The sequence below is a fragment of the Marmota flaviventris genome, chromosome 18 (assembly GCF_047511675.1).
Source record: "Marmota flaviventris isolate mMarFla1 chromosome 18, mMarFla1.hap1, whole genome shotgun sequence".
In the NCBI taxonomy this organism is placed as follows: Eukaryota; Metazoa; Chordata; class Mammalia; order Rodentia; family Sciuridae; genus Marmota; species Marmota flaviventris.
The window spans coordinates 62,041,770-62,065,269 of NC_092515.1; the positions used below are offsets into that span (position 1 = coordinate 62,041,770).

At 65.2% G+C, this 23,500-nt stretch overlaps 1 protein-coding gene across 1 annotated transcript in view; it reads left to right on the top strand.

Moving 5' to 3' along the window:
- The window catches only part of Zfpm1 (zinc finger protein, FOG family member 1), a 56,056-nt gene that overhangs the window by 24,727 nt on the left and 7,829 nt on the right, over positions 1–23,500 (top strand). The window contains exon 4 of the mRNA XM_027933152.3: positions 16,085–16,218. Coding sequence (XP_027788953.3) covers positions 16,085–16,218 — 134 coding nt within the window. The remainder of the gene's footprint in view (positions 1–16,084; positions 16,219–23,500) is intronic.

A 23,500-nucleotide genomic window follows, 5' to 3' on the forward strand; every position in this document is an offset into this window, starting at 1 on the left:
ACCGGGGTGGTGGCCCCACAGCCTGTGGAGACCAGACCCACACACTGCATCACCCCATGGGGTGTGGGGCCGCCCAGGAGCAGGGTGCCAGGCAAGGCGGCCCTGGGTCCTCGCAGCCAGCGGCCCCAGGGCTCTCCTCTGCCACCCCGGCAGCCAGTGACAGGCAGGGCAGGGCCGGGTGACCCGGCAGAAACCTCTAGGGGACGCCTAGAGCTTCAGGTCTCACAGCCCAGGGTCCCACGCGGACCTTTCCCCTCATAGGAGGGAGCCAGGGGTGGGCAGCAGGCCTGCGCTCAGACTGCCCGGCTTCCCCTCAGTTTCCCCGTCCGGAGTGGGTGGCGAGATGGGCCTCTTGGCCTCCCACCGCCCTGCATCCCCTCAGCCAGCATTGCCTGCTGTGGACCCCGATGGCCACTGGGCAGCCCAGCAGTGTTGCCCCCACTCCTGGAGGAGACCCCGCGCGGGATGGAGAAGGAGTAGCTGAGAGCACCAGGCGCCCCAAGCCCAGGCTGCCGGCTAGTGGACGTCACTGCCCTCAGCACCTCCCTGCCCAGCCACGTGGGCATCGGCTGTCCCCTTGCTCAGTCAGAGCCCTCAGGCGGCAGGCCGGTCTGTGGAAGGCTGGGCCAGGGTGGCGGTGGGCCGTGGTTTGGGGCTGGGCTACGCCCCCGTGTTTCCTGCACTACTTGCATCCCCGGGGCTGGAGGCGCCCTATCGGATCCCGCAGATACGAATTTCTGTGCAGTGGGCAGTGATGGGCTGATAAGCAGCCACCGGCCAACCGCTGCAGTGGCCGCGGCCTATCAGGCCCCGCACAGGCTGCGCTTATCGCCTGGTGGGCAGCCGGGGGCCTCAGTGGGCTCTTATCTCGGGGCCGCCCATGCCGACATTGGGCTTCACCAGGGTCAGGGCCTGGGGGCAGTGCCCAGCTCGGTGGCTGGCCCTGCAGACTGCCGGGCTCTCCAAGGTGCCCCACCTCTGTCCCAGGCCCCGCTCTGCGCAGTCCTGTGCGAGCCCCGTCTCCCCCGTCTCTACCTTGACGCCTGACCTGCTGCAGTGCAGGCTGGGCACCCCCTGGCCTGGGCGCCATCCCTGGAGGCCCCTCCGCCAGTCTCTATGGAGGGCTGTGGGACTCCAGTGCAACTGCATCTGCTGGCTGAGGGGAGGGACTGTCACATCCCAGAGCCAGTGTCCAGGGCTCAGCCCTCAGGAGATGCTCTGTCCACGCTGCCCTCCGCTGTCTGGACATCCTCACACCTGCCTCTCAGGGCTGCCGTGCAGTGTGGCCCAGAAGGTGGACATCAGCCCCTGCAGAGCCGCCAGAGCCCCTCCCTCCCGACCGTGGGGTCAGGAGGCCGTCCTGCCTCCTGGTGGTCCCGCCCTTGATCAGATGGCCGAAGCCCCCCGAGGACTCACACGGCAGCACAGTGAGGCCTCGGCCGCCAGGGCTTCGTAGACACTCGAGTGCTGCTCCTGGGGCATGCGGGTGGCCAGCGTGGTCCCATGCCCTCCTGCCCACCTGGTGCCTGTGGCCTCAGACTCCAGGATCAGGCTCTGCACCTTGCCCGCTGCCGTGGCATCGCTCCTGAGCGCTGCAGCTTCGAGCCAGAGCAGTGGGTGAATCTGAGGCAGGAGCCCAGGCCCTGGTGCCCTCAGGCAGGCTGCTGACCTCTCTGGACCTCAGTCTCCTGCTCTGTCCCACTGTGATGAGGGGACCCATTAGGGCCCTCGGGCTCGTCATCCACCTGTGACACCCTGGCTTCCTTGGGCGTGGGAGTGCGAGGCAGGTTTGCGGACACCCTGCAGCGGCAGAGAGCACCCTGCATTCATGCCTGGACAGCTGACCGCAGGCAGGGGAAGCCACTTTTGCTCCCTATGGCGCAGTTATCTTAGCCTCCAGCAGAACCACTAAAGTGTGGCCTCAATGTCCTGCTCTGGGCAGCAGGGACAGTGGCAGCCCTGCCTGGGGCCACAGGGACGGAGCAGAGGCCCACAGGCTGCAGCGGGCTGTGGTGTGCCACAAGGCAGGGGTGACCAGGCCAGCCCTGCCCTCAGTGCACGGGGTGAGGAGTAACCATCCCCAGGATGACCGTGAGGAGCCTTTCAGGGTGAGACGGGATCCTGCCGTCAGACGCCCCAGGAGGGCCAGGCTCAGAGCTGGGGCACGGGGGTCCGAGCCTGAGCAGGGGCAGTGAGGACAGGGTGGGCCTGGTGGACCTGAGGTTGAGCAGAGCCAGCACTGCAGCAGGGCCCCGCCAGGCCCGTGTGGCACAGCCTCCCCTGGCCCTGGGCTCTAGGGCTACCCTCGCTTGGCCACCACCTGGTCTCCCTTGACCCCGAGCCTGGAGTCCACCTGGAAAGGAGAGGGTGCTCAGGCAGGGAGCTTTGAGCTCTTTCTGAAGGGACTGGGGTGATGGAGGGATGGCTGTGTGATTCTGACACACAGAGGCCAAGAGCCATAACCAGAGTCTGCCACTGCTGTCCCAGCAGCCAGGTCCTGGGCAGTGGGGACACACCGTGTCCCGCTCCCCCAGCCTCCCCAGGTAAGGCCAGTAGAAACGAGATGGCTGGACAGAGCTGTGAGGGTCCACGCCCACACCACCTTGTCCACACCACCTTGTCCCTCACCACCTTGTCCTCACCACCTTGGCCCTCACCACCTTGTCCACACCACCTTGTCCACACCACCTTGTCCACACCACCTTGTCCACACCACCTTGTCCTCACCACCTTGGCCCTCACCACCTTGTCCACACCACCTTGTCCACACCACCTTGGCCCACACCACCTTGGCCCTCACCACCTTGGCCCTCACCACCTTGTCCCTCACCACCTTGTCCTCACCACCTTGGCCCTCACCACCTTGTCCACACCACCTTGGCCCTCACCACCTTGTCCACACCACCTTGGCCCACACCACCTTGACCCTCACCACCTTGTCCACACCACCTTGTCCACACCACCTTGTCCACACCACCTTGTCCCTCACCACCTTGTCCACACCACCTTGGCCCTCACCACCTTGTCCACACCACCTTGTCCCTCACCACCTTGGCCCTCACCACCTTGGCCCTCACCACCTTGTCCACACCACCTTGTCCTCACCACCTTGTCCCTCACCACCTTGGTCCTCACCACCTTGTCCTCACCACCTTGTCCACACCACCTTGTCCACACCACCTTGTCCACACCACCTTGGTCCTCACCACCTTGTCCTCACCACCTTGTCCACACCACCTTGTCCACACCACCTTGGTCCTCACCACCTTGGTCCTCACCACCTTGTCCACACCACCTTGTCCACACCACCTTGTCCACACCACCTTGGCCCTCACCACCTTGGCCCTCACCACCTTGGTCCTCACCACCTTGGTCCTCACCACCTTGTCCTCACCACCTTGTCCACACCACCTTGTCCACACCACCTTGTCCACACCACCTTGGTCCTCACCACCTTGTCCTCACCACCTTGTCCACACCACCTTGTCCACACCACCTTGGCCCTCACCACCTTGGCCCTCACCACCTTGGTCCTCACCACCTTGGTCCACACCACCTTGGCCCTCACCACCTTGTCCACACCACCTTGTCCACACCACCTTGGTCCTCACCACCTTGTCCACACCACCTTGTCCACACCACCTTGTCCTCACCACCTTGTCCACACCACCTTGGTCCTCACCACCTTGGTCCTCACCACCTTGTCCACACCACCTTGGCCCTCACCACCTTGGCCCTCACCACCTTGGCCCTCACCACCTTGTCCTCACCACCTTGTCCACACCACCTTGTCCACACCACCTTGGTCCTCACCACCTTGTCCACACCACCTTGTCCACACCACCTTGGTCCACACCACCTTGTCCACACCACCTTGGCCCTCACCACCTTGGCCCTCACCACCTTGGCCCTCACCACCTTGGTCCTCACCACCTTGTCCACACCACCTTGGTCCTCACCACCTTGTCCACACCACCTTGGTCCTCACCACTTTGTCCACACCACCTTGGCCCTCACCACCTTGTCCACACCACCTTGGCCCTCACCACCTTGTCCACACCACCTTGTCCTCACCACCTTGGCCCACACCACCTTGTCCTCACCACCTTGTCCACACCACCTTGTCCTCACCACCTTGTCCACACCACGTTGTCCACACCACCTTGGTCCTCACCACCTTGGTCCTCACCACCTTGTCCTCACCACCTTGTCCACACCACGTTGTCCTCACCACCTTGTCCACACCACGTTGTCCACACCACCTTGGTCCTCACCACCTTGTCCACACCACGTTGTCCACACCACCTTGTCCTCACCACCTTGGCCCACACCACCTTGTCCTCACCACCTTGTCCACACCACGTTGTCCACACCACCTTGGTCCACACCACCTTGTCCTCACCACCTTGTCCACACCACGTTGTCCACACCACCTTGGTCCTCACCACCTTGGCCCTCACCACCTTGGCCCTCACCACCTTGGTCCACACCACCTTGTCCTCACCACCTTGGTCCTCACCACCTTGGCCCATACCACCTTGTCCACACCACGTTGTCCACACCACGTTGTCCACACCACCTTGGTCCTCACCACCTTGGTCCTCACCACCTTGGCCCTCACCACCTTGGCCCACACCACCTTGGTCCTCACCACCTTGGCCCTCACCACCTTGGCCCTCACCACCTTGGCCCACACCACCTTGTCCTCACCACCTTGTCCTCACCACCTTGGCCCACACCACCTTGGCCTTGCTTGGCTTCTGTCTTGAGGCAGTACTTGTTATCCCTTGGCCTGGTCCAGTAGCAGATGAAGGGGCTGGGGCCAGCAGGGCCAGGCCCAGAGGTCCAGGATCTCCTCCCAGCCTCAGTGGGACTGTGACTGGCCACCCTCCTCCACCAGGGCAGAGGACTCGGGGAACGGGCCTGGCCAGGTCCCTGGTGTGGCCCGGAGGTCCCAGACTGTGCCCCGGCCACCCACCTGTGCTGGCCGAGCCTCCCTCCTGCTCTGGCCCTGACTCCCAGGTGGGAAGGTCAGCTGAGGCCTCAGCAGAGGAGCTGGATGGGAGTAGGGAGACCCACGGGGTCCCTGCCAGCTCTGCCAGGTGGCACTTGGAGGGCCCAGGAGGAGTTGGGGGCCAGGGCCTCGGCAAGGGTCCCTGCAGCCCACAAGTTCTTCAGGGCCTGGAGCCCCTTCCTGGGAGCCTCTGTCCATGTTCACAGAACTTGGGCAGAGCCTCGAGGTGGACAGGGCCTGTTAGGAAGGGTACTAGGACGTGTGGTCCACCCTGAGGTCGGGCAGAGTGCAGTGCAGGTGTCCACATGCCCACTCCATGCCCAGGGGGTTGGCTCTGGGGACGCATCACCTGACCCAGGAAGATCCCCTTGGCCATCCCTAGATAGAGCTCTCGGTGCCAGGGTTCTCTGGACATGAGGGGCAGGCCCTGGGAGAGCCGCCTGAGCACCCCGCAGTGGCCCGCTGCCCTGGGTCAGCACAGAGGGCCTGCTGAGGGTGGGGGGTCTCCTGCCTGGCCCTTGAGAAACGGGCCTCGGTGTGGTCAGCAGGTGGGAGATGGGCTGCTGAGCAGCTGGCCACGGCTGGCCATGACCCTGGGCCCATAACGAGAGCCTCCCTGAGGAGGGAGGGCAGAGTGGGGCTCCCCCAGACTCCATGGGCTGGGGCTGGGGCAGGCTTGAGGAGAGATGGAACGGGCAGCATGTCCCTTCCACCAGGCCCTCTGAGGGCCTGGGCCACTCCTGGCAGCACTGGCCGGACCCTAAGAGGTGCTTTTTGTCTGGCTCCAGCCCAACCCTAAAGGCAGAGGTGGGAAGGCAACTGTCCCTGGGAACCGTGGTCAGCAGAGGGGATGCCCGAGGTCAGGCCAAGTGTGATTTGTGGTGGATAGTAGCACCGTAAGAGGGCCCCAACCCCCATCTCTAAGCCAATGCCCCAAGGACAGATTAGAGTGGGGTAGGCATTTGTGCAAGAGCCAGCATATGCAAAGGGCCTGAGGTTCAAATGGCACCGTGCGGCTGGAGCCTCAGAGGCCAGGTGGGGATGGGAGAAATGGGGAGGTCTGGGCTTGGGACTGCACAGCAAGGATGACCCTCGTGTTCTGATTTTCCTTCATGGTGCTGGACATGGAACCAGGGCCTGCACACACTGACCAGGTGCTCTGCTGCAGAGCTGCCCCCCACTGAGGCCCTGAGTTCTTGGCTATAAAGTGAAGATTCTGAAGGGCTTGGGGGGCATTTGGTCAGCTGCCTCTGGAGAAGGGGCCAGGGCCAGAGCACCTGGGGTCCAGGGCAGAGGTGCAGTCCTATGGGCCAGAGGAGTCTGCTGTCCGTTTCCTGCCCAGGCCCAGTCCTGACCCCCTCCCGGGGTCCCTGGCTGCTGGAGGCTGGGAACGTCCCGTGGAGCGTGAGCTGGGCGTCGGGCTGGTTATCGGGGCTGCGCCCGGCTGACTGATCTCACAGGCCCGAGTCTCCACGTGAACCTCAGGCTCCTTATCGGGCAGTGGGCGGCTGAGGCAGGACGGCCTGTCCTGATGGACAGCCCGGGAGATGGGCCGATATGCTGGCCAGCATGTGTGGGTGGGAAAAATCATTTCAGCTATTTTGTTATCGCGGGCCTGGCGTTGCCGGCGATAGACCTATTTGTCTTAGATTAACAGGCGGGGGAGGGGGCGCTGGCAGATGACAGGGGTCAGCCTGGGGTCAGCTGCAGAGGCCAGGCCCTGCAGCTGGATGGGGAGCCACCTCTCCTGGGTGTCCCGAGGGTCCCCAGGCCCCCTGGAGAGTCCTGTTCCTCGCAGACCCTTGGCGGCTGGCGCCTGCCCTGACCGCCCTTCAGGCCCAGCAAACTGAGAGGCTGGGAGGGACCCTTCCTGCAGCCTGCACTTCCTCGCCCAGATGCGGGGCACACGCCCTGGGGGCAGGGAGAACAGATGGCCCGCCTCCGGGTGCGCAGGGGACACAGGCCAGAGGACCCGGGCAGGAGGGCCGGTGGTCCGTTGGCCACACAGACCGGCCCCCAGGAGCCCCTGCTGTGCGTGGGCAGGTGAGGCCAACGGGGCCGCGTCCAGCTGGAAAGGCCGTCCTGCCGGTGACGGGGTGCCTGGCGGAGTCCGAGGGCAGGGTAAAGAGGGACGGCAGCTCAGGCCAGGCCTCATGCTGCCTGTGCTCTTGGATCAGAGTTCAGAGGCCACAGGCTTCAGCCAGGTAGGTCAGGGGTGCTGGACGGCCAGCTGCCTAAGCCCCGGAGCCAACTTCCATCTCCGCCCTCAACAAGGGCGTTTGGGCCTCAGGGTCCAGGGCCTGTGGGAAGGGCCAGGGCCCCGGCCAGACCCCTCACTGTCCCCCACACCGCCACTCAGGGCGTCAGGTGGGCAGCCCCACCCAGGATGCCAGGACACTGCAGCCCACCGTCGCAGGGAAGGGCGGGAAGTGCACCCTGGGCCAGGGGAGCAGGACTGCCCGGGCCTCCGCGCTGCCTGAGGGCTCGGCAGGCTGGGGGGGCCACCGACACCCGGGGAGCAGCTCACGGGCAGAGCTGGGGCAGCAGGCTCCGAAAGCCAGGCAGGGAGACAGGGAACTGAGCACAGGGCAGAGGGAGCCGGGCAATTCGCTCAGGGGAGGGGTCCACTGGCTGTCATGGGACAGGCCAGGGACAGGGAGGCCCAGAGACTGGAGAGCACCGAGGCCTGGCAGCAGCACTGAGGAGACCCAGGCCCAGGGCATGGCAGCCTGGACCCAGCCTCTCCCGGGACCTGACAACCATCCCTACAGGCCCAGTCCCAAGGGGCTCTCTGTGGACACCCTGCAGACAGGGTGAATGGACAGCTGGACGCCCAGCAGGGAGCATATCTGTGGCAGAGGCCTGGCCTGGCTGCGTGCCGCGGGTGGCCTGCTGACCTCACCCACCTCCGGAGCCACTATCTGTGGCCAGGGCGGCCTATCTTGGCCACGGGCGCTAATCAAGCCGCTTCCTCCTCCGCCCTCCCACCGCTTCCTGCCCAGCCAGCTGTCCCCACAGCAGGCCCAGACAGTGCACAGGCCAGCCCCGCCTGGGGGAGCCTCGCTGCTGCGCTCCAGACACCCCTGCTGTCCCCTGCTGTCCCCGTGCTGAGGCCGGGGGTGTCTCTCGCCCCTCCGAGCTCACGGCTTCTGGAGTAAGATGGGCACAGATTGGGCCCAGCTGGAAACCACCCCCCACTGCACCCACGGTGCCACCAGCGCCATCCCTGTGCCCTCCGTGAGCTGCCCCTGCTGCGGCCACTCGTGCAGCACCTCAGTGGCCCAGCCCCCTCCCCCACGCGGCCATTGTGCTTCTGTCCTCAGGCATGGCTGTCCCTGCAGGGTCACCGTGGCCAGCACCGTTACTGCCGGTGGCAGGTTGGCTCGTGGGCCCTGGCCCCGCAGACCTGCCTCCAGCGCCCCCCACGTCCTGCAGACCTATGGTCTGCTGTGCAGGCCAGGCTCAGGTCTCCTGGTCCGTGTGGGGTCACATGGGCAAGGCCAGCAGAGGCAGGCCAGTGCCCACGTGGGCACCCTCCCCATCTGGGCTCAGGTCAGGTCCTGGCTGCCCGGGCCATGCTGGGCCCCACAACACCTGGGCCTCCTCCCAGTGGGCGCAGGCGGCCCTCCCTGGAGGGGCTCGGCTCGGTCCCCAGGTCCCCAGGTCCCCAGGTCTGGCTCCTTCTCCACCCTGCCCAGTCACAGCAGCACTGCCCTCATGCCAGTGGGCAGGCTGGTACGTGGACTGGGCCCAGGAGCTGCCCGCCACCTCCCAGGGCTCGGCGGTGCCCTCTGAGGCCCCGGCCGGCCCGCCGCAGGACGCTCTGTTTATCTATTTATTGCTCCTCCCTCTCCGCGTAACTTTTGATTTCCTCGCTGCGTTTTTCCATTACGATGACCGTGGACTCCACTGATAAGATCGGTCCCCAGAGATGGGACAAAGGGTCCGCCGTCGGCTCGAGGGCTGGTCATATCCTGCACGAAAGGGCCTGAGACGAGGCGAGATGCTATCGCAGACTTGCTATGTCTCGCGGGGCCTGCCCACCCCTGCCCAGCTGGCCGTCCCGGTCCCTCGGCCTGTCCCTCACCTCGGGCAGGTGCGGTGGGATTCCCAACCCCGTCCTGGCCACATGGTCCGGTGACAGCCCGCACTTGGCTGCCTGAGCTCAGGACCTGCCCCAGACTTCCGGGAGTCTTCCCTGGAACACTGACTGGCCGTGGACAGCGCAGGTGACCTGGCAGCCCGTCCCAAGGGAGACAGGGAGGCTGCTTTGCCTTCTTCTCATCCCGCAAAATTTCTGCGAGAGGACAGGAAGGACCTGGAAACCCCTCCCTGGGCCTCCTGCCCCCGTGGCCGCCCTGTGCCTGTGGCCGGTTCCTTGCCCACGGCCCCCCCAGGGCTCGGCCCTGTGGGCTGAAAGGACAGGCCCCTGCTCTGGCCAGCACTCGGCTGCTAAGGGGTGGGAGCAGCGCCCTGCTCCTGGTTCAAGGCCTTAGGGAGTGGCCACCACCCGGCTCTGCTGGACAGGCGGGCCGGATGCTTGATCTGGGGGACCCCGGGGACCCCTGAGGTTCCTGGCAGAGGCACAGCAGGAGAGGGCTGGGCCTGGGGCGGGACCCATCTTTCAGGCCCTCCAGGCCACCCCCTTCCCAGATAGTGACCTGCTCACACCTGGGTGTCCTTCTTCCCAGTCCCTCTCAAGGAAGGACAGCCCTGTGGGGAACCTGGGTTTGAGCTCCCAGTCACCCGTCTTACCAAGTGGTCAGGTCCTCGCTGACCCTCCATCTCTTCGTCTTGATGGAGCTAAGGCCACAAAAGTAGCCACCTGCTCCCCTGGAGCCAGGATGGCTCTTCCCAGAGGAGAGGCCCTGGTCCCCCAGAGTCTGCTCCCCAGACACACTCTGCTGGACCCTCCCCTGGCAGAGCCCAGTGACCAGCCCATGCTGTGGGGTCTGGGAGCACTGTGACCCTCCTGAGGCCTCAGAGGGGCAGGAGTGTTCCTGGAACCTCTGGCCACTGACCAGACCCTCGCTGGCCCTCAAGCCCACTCTCCTGCCTATTTAGAGGCAATGCCCAGAGGGCACGCGAGCAGAGCAGCAGGTTGCCCTGACCAGCACTGGGCACAGGGCAGGCTGGCCAGGATGGGCCCAAGAAGAGGAAGGGACATGGGCCCACAGGGCAGGGGCTGGGCACCCCGGCTGGTAATGGCCAGAGAGAGCAGAGCAGCACTTCCTCTCACACCCCAAGCCGGACAGCCCAAGGCAGGGCCAGGGGAGCAGGCACCCAGCCCAGGGCCAGGCCTCAGAGCCCAGGGGGCCATGGAGGGCCGCAGGTCCATAGGCCCTGAGGCTCCTCCTGCTGGACCAGCTGCCCTGGGCTGTGGAGGTATCTGGGGCCCTGTCCCACCCCAGTCAGGGCGATGGACCTCAGCAAGGCCCACTGCCCAGCAGGCCCCTCTGGAGGGAGATAGGGCCTTGCCCCACATGCCCCCTGCAGTCCCCGGTCAGGGAGCAGCCCTGCCCTGTGCAGCCTGCTCAGCCCAGGTGGACCCCGCTCTGCCGGTCTCCGGGGCCAGGGTTCAGCCGATATCACAGGCTGGTGTCGCGTCAGAAATCAATACTGGCCCCCGGTGCCCCGGGGCTTGGGCGGGTTCACAGGCACAGGGCGGGCGGAGCCCGGGCTGCAGCACAGGCAGCCCCCGTGCCCTGGCCCCAGCCCTGCAGACGATCCGCAGCAGACTCCAGTTGCCCCAGACCCTGGCCAAGCCTCCTGCCTGCTGCCCCACGATGCCCGTGACGGGCAGCTGGACAGCGAACCTGCCCCTTCTGGGCCGCCTGAGCAGGAGGCTGAGCCCGGAGAGCTCAGCCTCTGCAGCTCCCAGGGGCTGGGGGTGGGCAGAGCAGAGGGACAGGCCCCGGGCCTCGCGCCCAGCCAGCTGCCCGACCTCAAGCACAGCCACTGCACTGTGTCCAGGCGCGACTGGCCTCCTTCAAGGGCCAGCAGTCCAGTGGGCAGACGATTCACAAGGCAGACGGGGCTCCCAGTGCCCCATGGAGGTGCCCACACTTGGAACCCTGAGACAGGATCCACTGCTCCCGTGCGCAGGAGGCCGCTTGGACACAGGCAGGACTGGGCTGCCGAGGCTCCCGCGTCCAGGCAGCACCTTGTGGGCCAGCCCTCCCAGCCCAGGCCGTGGCAAGCGCTGCACCTGCACCCACAGCCCTAGCACCGCTGCGCACCATCTTGCAGCCATCAGTTCCCAGAATGTCACCCACCTGCCTGCTCCACCCGGGGCAGTGCCCAGCCCAGAGGTACAGACACTGAGCAGACCTGGCCGGGTGGGCGGGCAGGCGAGAGCCACAGTTGGCGCTGCGGAGGGGCACTGTGCCCGGTAGTGGGCTGTCCATGGTCATGTCCACAGCACCCACCTCTTGATAATAGTGACCAAGACTGACCACCGAATGAGGCATGCCCACGTGATGGTCAGCACAGCAGGTGGGCAGGACGTGCACTGTCCTGGGCTCCAGGCCTCTCATGGCCTACGGGAGCCCAGGGTCCAGTTTCCCAGCTCAGCTAGAATCCTAAATGGCATGAAGGTCAGAGTCTCAGTGATGACCGCTGACCCGTGTTTGCATACAGCAGGTGGGCAACACAGACCCTCCCCAGCACTCCAGGCCCCCTGGGGACAGGGTGGGAACCGGGCTCTCCGAGGGCCAGTCCCTGCCTTGGAGGGGCTCCGCCTCCCTTGCTGGTGCTCCTGCCGGGTGCCAGCAGTTCCCGCGGCCTGTCCTCTGCAGAGCAGTCACATCAGGCCCTCCACCTGGGATCCCTCGCGCCCCCGGGCCCAGCTCAGAGGCTCTGAGTGGGGGGCTGCGGAGCAGCCTCCTCGCCAGCTGCCTGAGGAGTGGGATTCGCTGAGCGAGGCCGCTCGCTCACTGGGCTGGGGCCAGCCTGGGCTCCGCTCTGCTTGCTTCCTGCTGGACGCGCAACCTTGGGAAAGTCCTTGGCCCCTCTACAGGCCTTCAGTGGAGAGCAGGGGACACGGCCACTCTCCCCATATCCTCCCACGCTGTGCTGCTCCCGATAGTCACTGGGGAGCTTGTGGCCTGCAATGGGCAGGGCCTCTCCAGAGGTGCTGTGGCCACAGGGACAGAACTGGAATCCGGTGCAGGCCCCTCTCCTATCCTGACATGGTGCTCAGGTGTGGTTTGATCCAGGGAGTACTCAGCCCAGCTGATCCCCACCTCCCAGTCGGCTGTGTAGCCTTAGGGAGTCACTTGCCCTTTCTGGGCCTTGCTTTCATGTTTGTACGGGGTGGAAGCAAGTGTCCTTGGGGTCCACACAGTCTGCCTGCTGGCCTCCCAGGCATGCCCACTCTGCCCACACCCAGAGTCTTCTAGAACCTTGCCAGCCTGGGACTTTCCTCCCTCCCCCGCACTCCTTTTTCTTTCTTTTTCTGACTTCTATCAAAGGCAAACAGTGCGATCCCTGAGATAGGGCCGCTCCCCAGCTGGCCTGCGGGCCACAGGGCGGGGCGGGCAGGGGTGATGGCCGATTAGATAACTGGGCACCGGTGGGCACCCACATGCCGACCACAGAGCCCACTGTTCAGGGCGGGGGCTTCAGGCAGCTGGACTTTGTGCTCAAGAGGCCGATTCCAGCAGGAGACAGGGCCTGGCAGGTACAGGAGGGAGCCCAAGCTCACCCACAGCCTGCAAGCCGCCAGCAGGGACGAGGAGGCCCGGAGGAGGAGGCCTGGGACAAGGAGGCCGGCGGGGGGCAGGGGGGGAGGCCCGGGAGGAGGAGGCCGGGAGGAGGGTGGGCTGAGTGCGCAGTGGTCTTGTCCGACTGGTCCACTCCTGGCTACCTGACCATAAGCCACGTGTGACTTTCTGGGCCTCCCACAGCCGCTGCCGTGCCCAGGGGAGCGGGCCACCCCAGGGCTGGGAACTGTGTGTGCTGTGGAACAGCGGCATCAGGGCTCTCCGGCCTTAGGGACAGGACCCAGTGGCCCAAGGTCACAGCAGAGGAGCCCCAGGCTTTACCCACTGTGTGTCTGGGGTGATAGGTCACGTGTGCCCAGCCTGGCAGCCAGGCGACCCCCGGGGACGCCAGCCTGTGCAGGGCGAGGGGAGCCTCGGGCGGGGCATACACGGGCACCAGCCCGCGAGGCAGGACCCGCGGCAGCCTGCTTGTCCTGCCCGGCCCTGCCCAGGGCTCCCTGCTGGCCAGGGAGCTGCCTGCCTTGGGCTCCACAGTCCCGGGTGTCATCAGGGCTTGAGACCCCAGGACGCGGACGTCACATCAACCAAGCCTGCAGCCTCTCCCTCGGTTCCGGGAAGATGCTGGCGGGGCAGACGCTGTCCATCTGTGTGATTCAGCCCTGTCCTGGTGCTGCGCCTGGAGTGGGGGTCCAGCCCCCGGTGGGCAGCACAGGCTGGGCCACCGCAGAGGAGGCCAGTCTGCAGACGGGAAACCGAGGGGACAGCCACAGGACGGCACAGTGCCTGGCAGTGGGTGTGGAGTCCTAGCTGTGCGCAGGGCTGGGGCTCTGGTTCAAATCCCCACACCTGCTGGGCACCCTGGGGCTGGCTGCTTGTCCTCTCTGAGCCCCTCTTCTCCAGGCACCCACTCGCCAGGGATTGTGGCAGGACGGCCACTCCTGGTCTTCAGCTGGGGTAACGGGGGACAGGCGTCCAGTCACTGGCTGTGGCCCCATGAGGCTGCGACTTGCGTGAGCCCCACGCACCTTCTGAGCTGCGGCCATTCCTCTGGCCCCTGGCTCAGTGGCCATCTGTGCCCACTAGTCTCCCGCCAGCTCCCCCAGGCGGCACCTGTCCACAGCTCAGCCTCATTCGTCCTCAGCCTGAGACTGAGCCCCCAAGGTGCCAGCTGCCAGGAGCCCGCGGCCTCGGCCAGCCCCACTGTCCAGATGCAGTGTGCCTCTGGCTGGGAAGGGTTCCACCAGGAGCCACCGGGGCGCTAACGGCCAGGCCGTGTTTTGGATGAGGCGGGCTGGGGCAGGACTGAGGGGACAAAGAGGTAGTCTGAGCACTGGACATTGGACATCACCAAGGCCTCTGGACAGTGGCAGGGGCTGTCCCTGCACAAGGCCCTGGGATGAACTGAGGCTGAGGCCACTGTGCTCCCTCACCGTCCAGGTGCCTGTGTGGCCCTGCGGCCACCCACAGGAGGTGACATTTCAAGGCACAGCCCTCAGATGGCCATCTGGACCCTGGCCAGGGAGGTGGGCATGGTGATGACCAGTGTAGGTCCCCAGCCCCACCAGCTAGGCTCCGCAGGACCCCTGTCCTCTACTGGCCCCAGCAAGCCCTGGTACGGGTCCTGCCCAGGCCGGGGAGCTGCTGTCTTTATCAGCACCAGCCGTCTCTGGTGGGGCTGATACCCGGGAAGCGGGGCAGCCACCGTGGGAGACGCTGGCCACACTGCTATCTGGGAGGCTGGCCATGGCCGCAGGCTCCGATTAGGCAGAGCGGCAGGCGGGGCCCCGGCTCTGCCTCCTGCACCTCCCCACCAGGCTGGGCAAGACAGGCCCAGGGCCCTCTCCTGGCCGCGGTGTGACAGGCAGGGGCCCGTGGACACTGCAGGCTGGGAGAGGGGGCTGAACTGTCCACACCTCGCCCTTGGGTGCCCCGGGCCAGCTGCCTCGCTCCTCACATGCTGAGTCTGTGGGGACTCTTTTGCTTGTCCCTGTGGGGCCCCAGCAGGGCCCGGGCACATGGGTGCTTCACTGGGGGGAGGGGGCTGTACAGACTGATGGGCAAGTGGGCACCTGTGAGCCCCCCCTGGGTCCCCTGATGGCCGGCCGGTGGGGACCAGAGACATAGATAAGGCCAGGACGGGGGGACAGCGTGGGCCACCTGCAGTCAGGTGTTGGGTAGACCTGGACCCACTGCCATCCGGGGGCCTCTCAGGGCTCAGCTTCCTCATCAGAGCAGGGATAATGTGTTCCCCTGAGGCCACACGGTACTGTCCAGGCTTCCTCCCAACCCCGACGATGCCCATTCTAGTGTCCACTCTGTGCCAAGTCTGGAGAGGCCAGGCCCCCGGCGTCCTGGGTGGGCTGTGGAGGCTGGGGCGGGCCACACGGGCAGAGTAGAGCCCACCTCGAGGCCCTCCGGCCCCTGGCTCTCCTCGCACTGATAAGGGGCCCTCCCTCCGGGTGCTGGGCCGCTGCCATCTTATCTGGCCCGAGGAAGACAAAGGCCCAGGGGAGCGTCCTGGCATATTCACACCTTATCTCTGCCATTAGGCAGCAGCTATCTGATGATCGCGCCCATTAAGGCCGCAGCTGCCAGGGGGCTCCAGGAAGCCGGGCCGCCGCGGCACTTCGGCCAGGGGACTGGGCCGGGCCATGTGAGGCCTCCGTGGACCTGGCAACCCCGTGGCAGGTGAGGCATGAGGTGGCCGGCCAGGGAGGCACCGCCCGCCAAGGGAGTGGCCACCACAGTCTTGTCCAGCCAGGAGGCCGAGGCTCGGGGAGGGTAGGTGACAGCCAGGCACGTGAGCGTCCTGTGGCCACCCACACATGAGCAATGTGAGGTGAAGACGGTGAAAATGTCCCTCTCCCGCCCCTCGCCTCTGGAGGCCAGAAGCCGCAGGCTCGGGACACAGGCGCCCCCCAGAGGCTCTGGGAGCCGTGTGGCCACGCCCTGCGCGGCCACCAGCTGCCCCCTCGGCCCCTCTGATCCAGGATGAGCTCCCCTCACGGCCCTGATCCCTCCGTCCCTGCGCCCAGGCACACCGAGGCCACCCTGAGCCCCTCAGGGCCCTGCAGTGTCGCCGGGTCCCACAGCCCCTCCCCGGCGAAGGTGGCTGACAGGGCTCCCTGCCGCTGTGTCCGCAGCCACTGTGCTCCAGAGTCCCCCCAGGGCCAGGCTGCCCCAGAACCCCGGGCTCCGGCCACTGTCACCGCCACTCCGGCCACCCTCCCTCTCTGTCCCCCAACCCAGCTGCTTTGGGGGACTGGGACTGCGGACGTGGGTGCGGCCCAGCGGGAGGCCACGGCGTCACTCGACCAGGCCCACCTGACCCCGCGTCTCTCCGCAGAGGAGCTGGAGCCGGTGCTGCGGGACGGGCGGAGGTGCGTGCAGGCCCGACTCAGCCTCGCCGAGGGCCTGTCCTGGGGCCCGTTCCAGGGGAGCATCCAGACCAGAGCCTCGTCCCCCCGGCCCGCAGAACCGGTAAGGAGCCCACCCTGACCAGCCCGCCGAGCCGCTGCCCACCCACGAATTCAGGGCAGTGTTCAGCCCAGGGTGTGGGCCCCTCGGCCCCCAGAGCCAGGCCCGGCTTAGACCCAGCCAGGAGCTCTGGCCATTGGTGCAGAGCCTGTCAGGAGACGGGACCTGAGGTCCTGGGAGTACTGGGGGGGGCGGGGGACGCAGGACCTCTGGGACGTCAGGACGGGGTCCAGCCTCAGCCCTGGCAGGGAGGCCGGGCCGCAGCCGGGAGAGGCATCCCAGGGAGCAGCAGGAGGGCCTCACCTCGCTGGGACACTGCAGGGCCTGGAGAGGCCGGAGCCTCCGTGCCTCCTCCTGACAGCAGTGACGATCCTGCTGGGGACCCGCTACCTAGTGCCCTGGTCACAGGCCTCCCTGCCTGGCGGAGCCTTCTGAGGCAGACCCCGTCCCACGCGTTTGCTGGGTCTGCTTCTGAGGTCCCCCTGTTCAGGGTGGGTCAGGCTGGTCTCTTGCTGGGCCACAAAGGTCCCTTCCAGATGTGCCTCAACTGAGGAAGGCAGCCCTCGCTGAGCACACTGGGCAAGAGCAGGGGGCAGCAGCTGCAGACCTGTGCACGTGGGCGTCAGGGAGCCGCCTGGGAGCCGCGTCGCAGCCCTCAGGCCCAGGCTCGGTGCCCCAGTGTGTGCACGTGGGCACATCTTGAGCCCTTTTTGTTTCCTGATGTGGTGCTCAGGTGTGGCTTGATCCAGGGTAGGCACGGACTGGCCAGTGTCACACGATCTTGGGTTTCTTGGTCCTGAGGGTCTGAGGCAGCCTTCTTGGCGCCCTCTGCAGGCAAGGATGGAGCTGCGTGGGCGGGACGTCTCTAGCACCTGAAAGCAGAACACTGCCCCGGCTGTGGTAGCCCACTCTGACCCGACAGCACGGCCATCTCAGCCTGGGGAGGCCCTGGGAGGCTCCAGGACTCAGGCGCAGCAGTGTCTGACAACAAGAACAGGGCACAGCCCGGGACCCTGCTCACAGCGCCTGCAGCCGAGTGGGGGTCAGAGCCGGGCCAGGCCTCCCCAGGTTCACACGCAGCCTCCGGCACAGCCTTTCAGCCACAGGTGCTGCCGGGGACCCAGGCTGTCCCTGCTCCAGGCTGTCCCTGCTGCGGACCCCAGGAAGGCCCTGCCCAGCCTGAGCCTCCATTTTTCAGCCTTTGGGACCCTCCGCCTGCCTAAGGAGGAGACGGGGACCGAGCAGCCAGCCGTCTGTGCAGTGTAGCCAACCGCAGCCCACCCACCAGGGCCCAGGCGGTTTAGAGGGGAGAAACCAGGGTAGTGCCTGCCCCTGGCAGGGCCGTCCGTGGGCTGCCACTGTGCAGTTAGAGTGACAGCGGAGAGGAGGCATGGAGGTGAGCAGGCTCCGCAGGACACAGGGTGCTGAGAGGCGGAGCTGGGGGGGCAGGACAGAAGCTCTGGGGGTCCAGCCCTGCACTCCCAGTGCGCCCGAGAACCTGTACGCAGTGACCAGGGCGAAGGCAGGAGGGCCGGGCTGGGCCTGGGGCGCCCCTTGCTGGATGGACAGGCACACTCCACATGCTGTCCACGTGTGGCCCCGCCCTCCGAGGGGTCCACTGCCCCTGTTCTACAGATGACAAAACTGAGTCCCCAGAGGCTCAAGGCTTGCCCCAGTGACCAGGATCAAACAGCAGGGGGAGAGCTGGAGGACACCCACCCCAGTGACCGGCAGGTTCCCAGACAGCCTCCCCGCGGGAACCTCCCCGGGCGCCTGCCCCCTCCAGGGTTGTCCTTGGGCCCCAGGCCAGGTCGGCCTGGCGAGACCCGCCGAGGGCAGGAGCCCTCCCAGGCCAAGATGTGTCCAGTGCAGCGAGCCAAGCAGAGACGCCACTGGGGCCCTTGCAGAGGGGCTGAGAGGAAGCAGCTCCCTGCTCTGTCTCCTGCAGAATCCACCCTCGATTAACCCTTATCTCCCCAGCAGGCCCTATCTCTGCCTTGGCGCCGAGCGTCCAGACACACCATGCAGGATGATTGATTTCTGAGAGATACGCCCGCCTTTCCGATACTTCGTTTATTGTCTAAATATTTTTGCTAACGTTTCGGCGGCCCCTTATCGTACTTTGCTGATGGGTCCCAGCTCTCTCCCCCGGGCCTCCCTAGGAAGACATTGCCTCTGCCCCAGATTGTCCTATCAGCCACCGGGCACTTGTCTTCTCTCTGGAGAGGGAGGAGGAGCGGGCACGGAGGGGATAGGACGACCCTCTCCCCCTGGACTCAGGCTGGAGTTAGGGCTGCTCACAGCAGGCAGGAGTTGGGGGAGGCTCCCCTCGCAGTGCCTGGCACCCAACATTCCCATCCTGGCACCCAGGAAGGAGACAGTGCCTTGAGGGGGACGGGGGGTCTACCTTGCTGTCCCTTCCTTGAGCCAGCTGAGGTTTCTACCACTGCAAAACCAGGCGCTGGAGAAGAGGACCCAGGGCCCAGCCAGCTCCAGACTTCATATTCACATATAGAAGGAACACTTGTGATGGACGGATGGATGGATGGATGGATGGTGGGTGGGTGGGTAGATGGCGGATAGATGGGTGGGTGGTGGATGGGTGGTGGATGGTGGATGGATGGATGGGTGGATGGATGGATGGGTAGATGGTGGGTGGGTAGATGGCGGATGGATGGGTGGGTGGATGGATGGATGGTGGATGGGTGGATGGATGGATGGGTAGATGGTGGGTGGGTAGATGGTGGATGGATGGATGGATGGATGGATGGGTGGTGGATGGGTGGATGGATGGATGGGTAGATGGTGGGTGGGTAGATGGCGGATGGATGGGTGGGTGGATGGATGGATGGTGGATGAGTAGATGGTGGGTGGATGGTGGATGGTGAATGGATGGATGGTGGATGGATGGATGGTGGGTGGATGGTTGTGGATGGATGATGGATGGCGGATGGATGGGTGGGTGGTGGATGGATGGTGGATGGTGGATGGATGGATGGGTGGATGGATGGATGGGTAGATGGTGGGTGGGTAGATGGCGGATGGATGGGTGGGTGGATGGATGGATGGTGGATGGGTGGATGGATGGATGGGTAGATGGTGGGTGGGTAGATGGCGGATGGATGGGGATGGATGGATGGGTGGGTGGATGGATGGATGGATGGGTAGATGGTGGATGGATGGGTGGATGGTGGATGGTGAATGGATGGATGGTGGATGGATGCATGGGTGGATGGATGGATGGGTAGATGGTGGGTGGGTAGATGGTGGATGGATGGGTGGGTGGATGGATGGATGGTGGATGGGTAGATGGTGGGTGGATGGTGGATGGTGAATGGATGGATGGTGGATGGATGGATGGTGGATGGGTAGATGGTGGGTGGATGGTGAATGGATGGATGGTGGGTGGATGGTTGTGGATGGATGATGGATGGTGGATGGATGGGTGGTGGATGGTGAATAGATAGATGATGGATGGATAGACATGGATGGATGGATGGTTGATGGATGTAAACGCATGGGTGAATGGGTAATGAACAATGAATAAGTGGGTAGATGAGTTGATCAATAGGTAAGTGGATAGATGGCTGGAGGACAGATAGTGAGGGAAGTAGATGGTGGATTGGTGGGTGGATGGATGGATAGATAGATAGTGGATGGATGATGGGTGGATGGATAGATGGGACAGGGATGGGTAGGTAAATGAGTACATGGACGAATGATGGATGGATGGGTGGGTAAGTGGAATGGGATGGGTGGATGCTCAGATGAATGGGTAGGTGGGGGATGAGCTAATGAGCCAACTCTTTGACTGCAGCCTGGTCTGTGCTGGCTCTGCCCGTCTGTCTATCCTGTTGTCCACAGTTCACTCACTTTAGCCATGAGCCCACCATGGTCTCAGTGAGACCAGGGAAAGGCCCTGGCTACCAAGCAACACTGGGACCATGGACAAGCCATGCTAGAGAGACTGAGGTGGCTACGTGGACTCCCCTGCCACACGACTCTGGCCAGTGTTTGTTCGGAGAGGGTTGAAGTGCCCTTTGAAGCCACAGTGGCCTGAGACTCCCTCACCTAGAGATAGGGCTGGGACCTCTGAGGGCACCACTAGGGTTGAAGGGCCTTCCCTGGCTGCGCAGGAAGCCCTGGAGGTTGGTACAGGCAAAGCCCAGACACTCATGCCCACTTAAGCCCCCCTGGGCACCACAGCCTTGGGTCTTAGAGTTCTATTCTCAGAAGTCAGGGACCAAGGTGGGGGCAGGTGGTTCCTGCAGGGCTCTGAGGGGACCTGTCCAAGGCTCCTCTGCAACTTCTGGTGGCCCCAGTTGGTGCTCGGCTGCGGACACATCACCTGGACTCTGCACGGCCTCTGTGGCCTTCTCCCTGACCCTCCCCACCTCTTTGTCAGGCACAGGAGTTAGGCCCTCCTGATCCAAGACGCTCTCTTGAGATCCTGAACACATCCATCCACAGAGACCTTTTCTCTAAACGAGGCTGTGTGCACGGGCTCCAGATGGGCATCTCTGGAGGCCCCACGCAGCCCACTCCCCAGAGCTGGCAAGTAGCAGAGGCGGCTCAGCCCAGGCAGGACCGTGACCCTCCACAGGATGACCCTGCGGGGCCTAGTGTTGCCGCAGCATCGGGCATGGAGAGGCAGGAGGCCCTGCTGCTGGCCCTGCTGGCCCTGGGCACACGGCCCCAGGCCTCGTTTCCCACCTGCACAAGGAGGAGCCTGGAAACTACCCTGGCTCTGGGACACCTCCTGCCCCACCCCCAGAGAGACCCAAGTGAAGGGCTGGGAGCGCCCTCCTGTCCTGGGCCAGGGCAGCCATGGCCACCGGGCCACCTCTGGCTGCCTCTCTCCCTGGGCCCAGGGGCTACCCCAAGAAAAGGGCTGGAAGTTAGGGGCGGGCAGCTGAGACTGGATGGTAGCAAGAGGGCCACACAGCCTGTCCACAGCCTCCAGGGCCTCCCAGCACTGAGCAGGGCCTGCTTCTCACTGCCTGTGGGGACCCAGGGCACAGCTGCTGATCTCAACACACTCCATGCCTCCAGCTCCCTGTCCCCAGCTGCTCCCTGTCCCGTGTGGCCCCTGCACCTGGCCACAGCGGGTGCTTGGGGACCATCTGAGTGGAGGGGGGGACTGAATGACAAGGCTTGGGGAGCAGAGCCTCGACGCCCTGGGTTCTCGTCCTGTGTGGCCACCTCCGCAGGCCTCAGCCCTCACCCGCAAGCCAGCTCCTCACGAGGAGCATCCGGGGCAGGTGAAGGGACCTGAGGAGGGCTGGAGGGTAGTGCTCGGGCCCTGGTTGGAGCCCCAGCCCTCCATGAGCTGCGCTGTCCCCTGGGCCCGGCCGCCCCACCAGGACGGCCCAGCCCCTCCCAGTGGTTTGGTGATAGGCCCAGCAAGGGCTGGGGCAGCCTCGGAGAAAGTGGTCACAGCGGATGTGGCGCAGATAGGGTTTCCGATGTTATCGGCCCGCAGAGCGGAGACACTGACCTCTTTGTTGGGGGAACAGGAGGGTTCTCAGATCCACTGGGGAATTTAAAGTGGCTGACCGGCATCCCAGGCTGGAGTGGGGCTGGCCAGGGAGCCACATGGGACAGTGACTCTGAGGGGCAGCAAGCAGGACAGGCCTGGGGCCCTTCTCCAACCCTGGACACGCCTGCCAGGCCAAGCCAGGCGAGGAGCCTGTGGGGGGGAAGGTGCAGCCTCCGTCTCCCATGTTCTGGCCACGCGGCAGGCCAGGGAGCTAGAACAGGCCCCTGGGAGGGCAGGACAGGAGGGGCCTTCAGCACCAGAGAGGCTCCTATCCAGCGCTGCTCTGAAGCCAGCAGAGAGCCCGGCTGCCCCAGGGGCTGAGGGGAAGGCAGGCGGCAGCTTGGGCTGACCTGGGGTCGGCCTTGGCCCAGGCTGCAGCTGGCCGGGGCTGGCCTGGGAGTGGTGGCCACCCCATCCCCTGGCTGTGGCCCACCGGTGGGGTGGCCAGGTCCCCGGGCCCTCCCTGCTCCAGCCGCCCCCAGGGCCAGACCCACAGCGTGCCAGCTGGAGCCTGGTGGAGCCTGCACCCAGACCTCCACGGGAAAACCAGGTTGTGCGGCGTCAGCAGAGCCACGCGTTTTTATCATGCTGTGAACACGCTGCTTCTGAGGGCGATAAGCATTAAACCGACCGCGAGGCTGTCAGTCTCAGTTTGAGGGTTTAGAAATATTGGGACGAATAATTAGATTTCATATCGTTACGGCAGCACCCATCGCAGGATCAGGCAGATTAATTTTCTCACCCTCCTCCACTCATTAATATTCATTAGAGACTCAGAAGGCCAAGGCAGGGAGGGCCAGCCCCAGCGCCCGCCCGCCAGAGCCCAGGCCCGCGCAGCAGGGCGCCGGAGCCGAGTTCCCCAGTCTGTGTGCCCCGTCCACCTGCCACGGTCCTGGGGTCCGCTCCCAGCCCTCACAGGTGCCTCTGCTAAGTGACAAAGACGCAGCTGGTGCGCAGCCCCGAGCACCCAGGTAGGGTGCCCTCTGCTCTCCAGCTTGCCTGCAGCAGGCCCTGTGGTACAAGACACCCAGTGGACATCTGGAGGTCACTGCCTGGCCCTGACCTGACAGTCCTACCCAGAGGCGCTGCCGCGACTGCTTGGTCCTCCTGGTCCAGGGGAAGCCACGTGCTGCCGTGACCCAGGCAGGCACTGCTCAGAGGGCTGCACTCAGATCCCTGCTTCCCAGCGTCCCTGGGGAAACTGAGTCAAGGCGGGAGGGCAGTGGCCAGCAGCAGGCTGTCAGGCCCAGAGCAGGCCAGGGCTCAGGGCCCTCTCAGGGTTCACGGCAGCTCCAGGAGAGGGTCAGGTGTTACCCCATTTCCAGATGGAAAGCCAAGGCCACAGTCTGGCTCCAGCTAAGGCTGTGGGACTCCCCTCCCAGGCCAGGGCTCTCCCCAGCCCACTGGCTGATTTACCTCCACCCCCTCTTGCTCCAGGACTGCCACGTGGCAGCAGGCAGGTGACGCAGAAGCCACCTGGCCCTCCCGCCCCAACCTTGCTGGGCCTTGTCCCGGCAGGCCCTATCTTGCCGGCTCCCTGCATGCCACATGAAGAGGCTGAGCAGAGGTGGTCCAGAGCAGTGGCCCTGGGCTGCAGGGGGAGGTGAGCCTGGACTGGACCCGCCGCCTGGCTCTGAGGCAGAGTGAGCAGCCAGGCCTGGGGGCAGAGGAAGACCAGGCAGGGAGGTGCAGGGGCTGCCGAGGAACTGGCAGTCACCACCCACCTCCCACCCCAGCCTCAGGCTC